The 9,334-nt window shown below is 41.4% G+C and overlaps 1 protein-coding gene across 3 annotated transcripts in view; it reads left to right on the top strand.

Moving 5' to 3' along the window:
* The window catches only part of ENAH (ENAH actin regulator), a 73,730-nt gene extending 67,169 nt beyond the window's left edge, over window positions 1-6,561 (top strand). For all 3 annotated transcript variants that reach the window (XM_073556406.1, XM_073556407.1, XM_073556408.1), the window contains 5 exons: window positions 814-862; window positions 1,001-1,067; window positions 2,498-2,576; window positions 2,983-3,040; window positions 3,466-6,561. In XM_073556406.1, the coding sequence (XP_073412507.1) occupies window positions 814-862; window positions 1,001-1,067; window positions 2,498-2,576; window positions 2,983-3,040; window positions 3,466-3,503 (291 nt within the window). In that variant the 3' untranslated portion in view covers window positions 3,504-6,561. The remainder of the gene's footprint in view (window positions 1-813; window positions 863-1,000; window positions 1,068-2,497; window positions 2,577-2,982; window positions 3,041-3,465) is intronic.
* The last annotated feature ends 2,773 nt before the right edge of the window (window positions 6,562-9,334 follow it).

Genomic DNA, 9,334 nt, shown 5'->3' with positions numbered 1-9,334 from the left:
TTTGGCGGGCTATGTCAATGCGTTGTGTCCAGTCCGATGGGCGGTGTTTCGTCTCCTTTCCTCCACCCCTCCTTGGCCGCTGTCCGCAATAATTCCGGGAATATCAATAGTTGTCCATCATAGTATGCGTGTGCGCAATGCAATCTTGACTCGCGCACGCGCAGTATGCCTTGCCCAACTGCGGGCAAAGCCGAAAAGCATTAGTGCGCTTGCGCCGGTGAACTGTGTCCCGGAAGTATTTCACTATGTTCCGGGTTAACAGTTAGGAGGGTGTACACCATCCTGACCAGATCCGGCTTAGTCTGATCCTGCAGTTATTTTCACTTTTATCTGCCCCTCTCCTAGTGACGAGAGTAACACATGACAACAGGAGGTTGTGTTTGTAGTATGTTACCATGGAGACACATAGCTCTGCATAGGAGCTGCATACACTGTGTCTCGGTGGGAACAGACCACAAAAGCACCTTGTGTAGTCATACCGCAGTCATGTGTTCCTTTCTAATAAAAATTGCATGAAGAGGGGCAGGTAGAAGGGGGTATAACTGCAGTCAGACTACACAGGGTTTGTTTTCAGCCTGTGTCCATGGAGACGCATTGCTCAGGGAAGAAGCTGCATACAGCAGGATTATTTTTACTTGAATTTTTTTTTTTAATTTGCAAACTTCCTTCCTTTTTGTATGTTGGGTGCATTGAGCAAACAAAAAAAAAATAAATATTGCAAAAATTAACCACCCAGTATATTGTTTATAAATGGGAAAAAAAAAGGCACCGTGCCGCGTGACTGAAGTATTTTGGCGTTTTTATTTCTCACAGGAGGAGCTAGAGGCTGCGCCTACAAAAGCCTCATCCGCTGGCACACCAGGTAGGAACCGCACTTTCCCATATTATTGTACCCAGATCTTGCTTTGCACCCAAAAAAACAGCTCCAGATCCTCTGTGGTTTTTTTCTTATTTTTTTAAAAATAATCTTCTTTTTTTTTTTTTTTTCTCTCTTCCACAGAACCTACAAGAAAGCCTTGGGAAAGAACAAACACGATAAATGGTAGCAAATCCCCCGTCATCTCCAGGTAAGATGGGGGAATCCACAAGTCGGCGTTTGTTTAACCCCTTGGTGACATTCGCCCGTACATGTGTGGCCGATGTGCGCACTGCTTGTTATGGCGCTAGCTCCAGAAACAGTGTCTGTCCTGTGCAGATCAGGCGACGACTGTCATACAGCCGGCAACCCAGGAGATATCTAGCTCCAGTCTCTACAGTTTACCCTCTTAAGTGCTGCTGTCAGGCATGGCTGCGGCATTTAAAATGTTTTCAACATGGCGGCCATCCATTCTGTTCCCATTGGTCCCCCGAACGTCGTCGTCCTCTGGTGCCGTATGACATTGATGTTACTGAAAGCCCCCCATGTCTGCAATGTTAGAACTGCTATGAAGCCCTGACTGTGGCTGGTTTCCATAGGGATTGATTCTTTTACAATAATTTGCAATATTACAGTATTGCTGCATATCATACCAGCGATCCCAGATTGAAGCCCCCCCTAGGGGAACTAAAATGTTAAAAAAAAAAAAAACAAAAAAAAAAACCCCTCAAATATATAAAGGTTTTAAATCGCCCCCTTTTCCCCCCCAGACTCAAATGGTGAAATGTGTGTTTAAAAAATATACTATATATATATATATATATATATATATATATATATATATATATATACACATACATACACACACGCGTGTCGCTTGCATAATTGCCTAAACTAATAAAATAACAAAATTACACACAAACAAAATAAAAATAAAACTAATTACTTTTCATCTCTTTGCCTCCACCACCCCACAAAAAAAATAATCCAAGAATAAAGTCTAAGGCCTCTTTCACACTTCAGTTTTTTGCATCAGTTATAATCCGCCAAAAAGGCGGATAAGCGGATCCGTTCTCAACTGATGTGAACGGATGGCACAGGATCCGTTTTTCAGACGGATCCTGAAAATGAAGAAATTTAAAGGAATCGCTGGCCGGGAAGGAGATATATATATATATATATATATATATATATATATATATTCGGGTTAAATCAGTGTTTGCAGGATCCGCTAGAGAAAAAAACGTTACAAGCTCCGTTTTGACATTTTTGAGGATGGTGACGGACAGCAACTTTTGGCGGATCCTCACAAAAAACGGATGCAACGGACAGCAATCCGCCATTAATGCAAGTCAATGGGAAAAAAACGGATCCTCAAAAAAAATTTGAGGATCCGTTTTTTTTCAAAACCTGGCGGATTGTGACTGATTGTAAAAAAACGGAAGTGTGAAAGAGGCCTTAGACTCCAAAATAATGTCCCCATAGACCATATCCCACAAAAAAAAGAGCCTGATACAATTCGATCAACTGAAAAATAAAGTAAGCTATGGCTTTTAGGTTTGGGATTAGGTCTGTGTATCTTTTGTTTTTCGTATGTGTAATCAGGTTCATTGCAAAATGAATTTTATTGTGTTTGCGCAGACCAAAGTCTACACCATCGGGGCAGCCAAGTGCCAACGGGGTACAGTCAGAAGCCTTGGACTACGACCGACTGAAGCAGGTAAGAAGAAATCAATGCCTGCAGCCAGGATATCTTGGGACACAAATTATGCAAGAGTATATATACAGTATATATAAACACTACCACAAAACATCACCAGCAAAAAATGTGACCCGCATAAAACGGCTTCATGCATCCAGTTATGTCTGCTGCAAGACAGGGAGGCAAAAAGTAGAAGGAAAAAAAAAATATGGCCGTACAATTTGGCCGATGGAGATGAACCATTGCAGCCACTTTTATCCTGGGTGTATGGCCAGGAGGTGAGGGGTACGGTGTGACCGGATGCAGCAGGGGGAGTTACCGGGCAGACACTGCACTAATCCGCCCCTGCGGGGTATCACACGGTTTCATCGCTGCCCTGTTTGTCGCTTCTTACGTAGTTTTTCCGCTTCTCTCCATCTTTCAGGACATTTTAGAGGAGATGAGAAAAGAACTAGCAAAACTGAAAGAAGAGCTCATCGACGGTAAGTGCAGAAAGCGGCACAATTAACATGGGGTATGTGCCCCAAAATGGCATTGATTTAAAAAAACAAAAACCAAAAAAAAAAAAAAAACACTCACCATATTAAAAAACAAAAAGCAAGTCTCCATCAATGAGGGAAAGGTGGGGGGGAGAATGCAGAATCTCACAAAATAGCGGCCGAAAAAAAAAAAAATTGCTGCAAAGTTCAGAATTCTTTTTAGCCACAACTATACGTAAGAAAAATAAATAAAATATATATATATATATATATATATATATATATATATATATATATATATTATTTTCTTTTTGTTTTGTTCATTCGTCACCTTTGTCGTCACTTCTTGAACTATAAATATTTCTTTGCACTATTGTATAGTTTTCTAGCTAACATTTCCCTTTTTTTTTTTTTTTTTTTTTTTTTAGCCATCCGGCAAGAGCTTGGAAAATCAAACAGTACATAGAAAAAAAAATAAAAAACCCCGTCGGGAGGCGGCTCTGTGCCCTCATTAGAAAGGACTTCATCTTTTTTTCTAAGCTGTTTTCAAGGAAGCCTTGAGAAATCCTGCAACCTGGGAAGCGCAAATAAGAGATCTTTTGGAAACTCGAGTTTGGATGTTATACCGAATCTCTCCTGGATTTTCTGCCTTTTACATTTTCCCTCCCTTTTTGCACCTCAAGAGCGATGGTCTTAAGAAAAAAAAAAAAAAAAAAACACTGAACAATAATTATGCAGAACTTCCAATCTTCTGATTATTTTTAATATATATATATTTTTTCCCTGTCCAGTGAGCTCGCAGCGCGTACACGAGAATCCTACTCCGTCAAAAACTCGTCGCCTATAGTATCACGATCCAGAGGAGAGAAGTGGTCTAGCAAATTATCAAGTGTAACTCAGGTTCGTCTTCCTACGATGTTCATTTTTTTTTTTATTTGACGACACCCGTCGTACAACGCCGCTGTATACTGGGTACCTCGGTCATTTTTCTTTTTTTTTTTTTTTGGGTTTGCGGAGCAGTCTGATCTTTAGGAAGAAATTGGTGGAAAGGGATGAGAATTTTGCACATGGAGAGGGTTTTTAACTTTTTCTTTACAATTTTTTTTTTTTTTTTTTTTGTTATATACTTTTTTGGAGTTTCGTCAAAGAGAAGACAAGCAAGTATCGAGAATAATAATAAAAAAAAAAAAATGCTACTACCAAATCATAAAAGAAGAAAGGTAATGATATAGTTAAAAATTTACTTGCATGGGAAAAAAGAAAAGAAAAATTGGGTCCCGTGCATGTCAGGATGGCGGGCGGTCCCGGGTGCGACGCCGCATTCTCTCTTTGGGTTCTCTTAGCCATTTTCTCGTAACTGCCTTCTCCGCCGTGATGGACCGTACCTACATGAATGACATAAATCCGACTCTTAGGTTTTTTGGGTTTTTTTTGCGCTTTCAATCATGACATTGATGACCGAGTGGATTGTACTGAGGGTTTTGAACGATTCGTCTGAAGTTTCGGAATATTTTGCACAGGATGTTAAAAGGATGTAAACATTTGCGAAGGACATTGGTAAAGTTTTGGGATGGAATTGTGCCATATTGACGTGGAGATTTTTACTGCAGCTCGAAAATAAAAGGAAACCTTCGAAACCCACCTTAGTAATTGCTGGACGCCAAAGCAGGACACCTCTACGAACACTGAACACGTGGACCTTTTCAACGCTCTTCTGATACTTGCTAAAACTCCATTAACTTTCCAAAATCCCCCCCCCCTAAAAAAAAAAAAAAAAAAAAAAAAAAAAAAAAAAAATCAACCAGTATGTGCAAGCAGCTATTTTTCTCCCCCCTGACCCCTAAAAGATAAACTGTTCTGCATGGTACGAAGTCATGAAGTTGTGGACTAGTTGGGACAGGCTTGTCCGGGACCGGCTCACGTGAGGGACTCGTCACCTTCTACTATGTTTATTTTTTTTCTGTTGGCCAACGTTTGTGATCCCGCGCGTTTTCTGTAACCAGACTAAGCCAACTGCGAGCAGTCCAAAGTATATGACAACCCATGAAAAGGGGGGAAGACGGGGTCCTCCCACATATTTTGTTTTTTTTTAAGTTTTAAATGAAACCGGTTTTATGCACTATGCGTTTTCGTGCCTTGGTCTAAAGATGAAATCTGAATTTTCAGTTCTAGAGTAATCAATTGTCTCCATCTTGCATTTACATCCCGTGTGGCATATCAGAAACTTTTTTCCCCCCCTCCCCATAAAAAAACACTCCGACCCCACCCCAATGTTCCAACATGAATAAATACCCTCCGACTATTGATTTGTTGGATCATTAGAGATTTCAGTGATTCAAGTTTTTGTTCTCTTTAAATTTCCAAAATGTAACTTTTTAAACGGGACCCGTCACCAGGTCAAATGTCCAGTTTTTGTCTCCTGTTTCATTCGTGCCGTTCCCCTGAGTTTTCCGTTGTTTTTCTTTTTAAAATCCGACGTACGGTTCCAGAGATATGGGCATTTTTGTTTACTGCTCTCAATATGCTAATTTTGATGGTCTTGGCCAAGGGGGCATTGCTTACAGCCTAAAGACACGCCTCTTTGTTAAAGACAGTAAAAATTTAGCAGTGACTGAAAAGGGCTATATCTCTGGATCCGTACGGCGGATTTTAAAAAGAACAGCAAAGCAAAAATCAGTGGAGCAGAGGGGATAAAATAGAAGCAAAAACTGGCCACCTTTGACAGGTCCTCGAAGTCCAATTTATAAAAAAAAAAAGCAAAATTAAAAAAAAAAAAAAAAAAAAGTGCTGGAAAAGGTAATCATTTTGAGGGGGCTATGTCCTGTTTTGTTGGGTATCTTAAAAGTTTAAGGTATCCCGCTCGCTCGGAGCGAGCTTTCTTAAGCAACACTGTGACCTAAGCTGTGATCTAATGATACCCAAGGGGAATGGGGTAAAAGTGATCAATTGCAATGAAACTGAATGTATAAAATCTGTGTGCTGGTGCTGAAATCTCTACAATCACCCCGGTCATGTTACATGTGTCTCATCCGAAGCAGGAGTCAGAATCCTTTTTACGAATGTCACCTGCCCGTGCTTCTTGTTTTTGTTTTTTTGTTTTTTACTACATTTAGATTTTTTTTTTTTCCTTTGTGTCATCTCTATTTTTTACCATTTTGTTTTGTTTTTAAATTTACTACATGCTAACTTTTTTTTTTTTTTTTGTTTTGTTTGAACAAATTGAATAAAATTGCAATATTAAGTGTTGCTACCTTTTTGGTCTGATGAAGGCTTCTAATCTGTGGACTGCTGGGAGGTTTTCTGACAGGTTATCTTGAATGTGACTTAAAAAAAAAAAAAAAAAAATAGAAAAAAACAAACAAATACTGAATGCCCTATAAATAAGTTTATGGTATCTCTTCTGGGAGGTTTACATACGCTATCATTATTTTTCTAATTTTGAAGATACATTTTACCAGTATTGAATACGCTCCAATAATGTAAGACTATGTAATATGTATAAATGAAGACTGTATATAATCACAGTTGTGCGTGTTTATCTTAAAACGCTCGAATTTAGCAAAAAAGAAAAAAAAATGTTGGTTTTCGTTGCAGAGGAGAGTCTCCGTTGAGACCCGCATCTCAACACCAATTTACCTTGAGAAAATAAGGATTTGGTTGCCTTTTGGGGGAACTCTTTATTTTAATTAAATATATTTAATTTTTTGTAATTGGACTTTATTCACAATTTTGCACTGGTTGCAAACTGAGGTAACTGTGATTCGGTCAGTGAGCTCATTAAGTCTTCTGAGCTCTCTCTCAGCTGATTTGTGACCACAGAGTTCAGCTCAACTTTCTTATGGTCATAAAACAGTTGACCACCACGGTAGACAGCATTTTAAACTTTCCAGTCAAAATGAGCTCACTGACTGGTACTCTGTTAACCGATTCGGAAATCTGCAATAGTCAGTGCAACACAGAGGATATGGAAGGTACCACTAGGGGGAGCTGGTGATCTAACTGAAGACTGATTTATTACAGAGTCCAGTGGTAGCACTGTATACAGTGAGCTCCCTCTAGTGGTGACTGCAAGCAGTCAGAATAAGGGGAGCACTGAAAGGGGTTATCTTGCTACTTTTTTCACCTATACGCAGGAGTTGTAGGTGATGTATTATTCCTGGGGTCCGACACTTAGAACCCTTACCAATTAAGGGGGCAGTGTGAATAGTGGTAGTGTTGCTCCATGCACAGTCTGAGACTTCCAAAGATGGGGAAATGTGCACAACCACCCCATTCACCCAGTGGACTCTAGGACCACTGCTCTGCTGATCGAGGAGTGTCCCATTGTTTGGACACCCAGTGATCGTATATCTATCGCTTCTATGCATGTGATAAATGTATTAATTGGGGGAAAATTATCAAAAAATGACTTTTAAACCAAGCACAGATGCACCGTTGCCACAGATGAGCATTTCTGCACACCAAACAAGTGGGGTGGTAAGGCTCGCTGAATCGTACGGCCACGCCAAGGATGCCACAAGCACCTGTGCTTAGTTTGGACAGTTGTTTTGTGATGACTGGCTACCTTCACGAGCTAAACAGCAGCAGTTATCCCATTCACCGGCCACAAGCAGAGATTTTAAAAAAAGTATGTTAGAAAGTTGCATTTTTTTTATGATTAATGGGGTTGACACAAGACTAAAGGATTATGCTAGTCCTCAATGTTCAGGAGCGCAATGCTCCCCTGCCTCCCCGATTCCAGTGACTCCTGAGTGATTGACAGGTCGGTCCAGTGGCTACTGGGGAGCGCAGAGGCACTGGGGTTAGCCGGATCTGGCTATTCGGCCACCTGTAGCGCAGCAGTTACAAGCTCGATTGGATAGTGCAATCGGAGGAGGGGGGATGCGGGTGCAGTTACTTTGTAGCGCTGCATGCTGTGGGAGGGGGGACAAAGGAGAGCCAATGTCTGAAGATGTCTACAGTGCCAAGTTCACACCAAAAGGACCTACCCGCCCCTCAGGGATAGAAAACGAGAAAAGGCGATGACAACAATAGAAATGGCGCCAACAGCACAGGTGAGACGCATCCCGGCTGCACTGTGTCATCTGATGCATATGGGGGGAGACAGTGCATGACAGAGGGTCTTCTTGGGGTTGTGCGCTGTCCCATAAGACCCTGCACTGACATCGGGGCAGATTTACCACTGTGACTTGCTGGAAAATGCGCCTTGTTTTGGCCTAAAATGTCACCCCCCTAGTATTAGATCTGTAGCTCGCTATAAAAGGGGCTTTTTTTTGTGTGTGGGGGCAGTGATGTGTGGTTTTAAATGGGGGCAGTGTGCCAATGAGTGCCCGAATTTAAGTGCCAAAAGTGCCGCAAATTAAGTGAGCAGAGTAGCAGCGACAAGATAGATTGACATTTTCAAAGATGCACAAAATGTATCATCCGGGGCGATAAATGTGGCAGATTTAGATACAATGTGTCCGACACATGACCGGATTAGTAAATCTGCCCCGTGTATCGGTTTTGTGTTTCCGGGTCTTGGAGCGTCTGCACTTGGCGGTTCGCAGCAGTTACATCCAGAGATGCCGGCACTATCTGCTGACAAAACCTTATAAGCATCGGAGACCCCTTTAAGGTTCAGTTGTAATGAGTAGAGTGGGGGTCTGCATCATTCAGCACTCCAGACGTTGTGAAACTACAACTACCAGCATTCCCTGTCACCAAGTCCAAGCTGTCAGGGCATGTTGGGAATTGTAGTGCACATAACCAAGTGCAGCAAGTAAACCATGGAGTGTCGTGAAATAGTTTATGGTTTCTTTGGCATAAGAATGTGACCTAAAATGAAATGAAAATCTTGGACCCCTTCCTGATCTGTCAGGGAGAGATCATTTCCTTGCATTCACCTTGCAGGATGCAGAACAAATGCTGGCGTCATTTTCAAGAATTCACACGGTGCAATATATTCACTACTGACTTACAAAAACTGGTGAGCTGCCAGGAGGAATAACCAGAGCGCCCCATATGTAAATCATCTGTGAGCGTCTCGAAATATTCTGTAATTAAGTTTTAAACCTTTAGGTGGGAAGTGGGTGAGATCAGAATACCCCTCGTCCTGATAAAATTCTGCCTTCCTGCGGTCACCACTAGGGGGAGCTCTCCCATATGAATTTGTAAGGCAAAATAAAACTGAAAACTAATAGGCACGCCGAAATCCCTGCACGGCAGATACCTGTGCCCGTCCGTATGCCCCATCACTGGAACCAGTCGTTATGTGCATGTTCTTGAGCGACTTTGGTCGGATCGGGTTTTGTGAAA

Source organism: Dendrobates tinctorius, unplaced genomic scaffold (assembly GCF_039654945.1).
Source record: "Dendrobates tinctorius isolate UK_male_01 unplaced genomic scaffold, ASM3965494v1 ptg000232l, whole genome shotgun sequence".
Taxonomy (NCBI): domain Eukaryota; kingdom Metazoa; phylum Chordata; class Amphibia; order Anura; family Dendrobatidae; genus Dendrobates; species Dendrobates tinctorius.
This window is presented reverse-complemented; position numbering and strand designations above follow the sequence as displayed.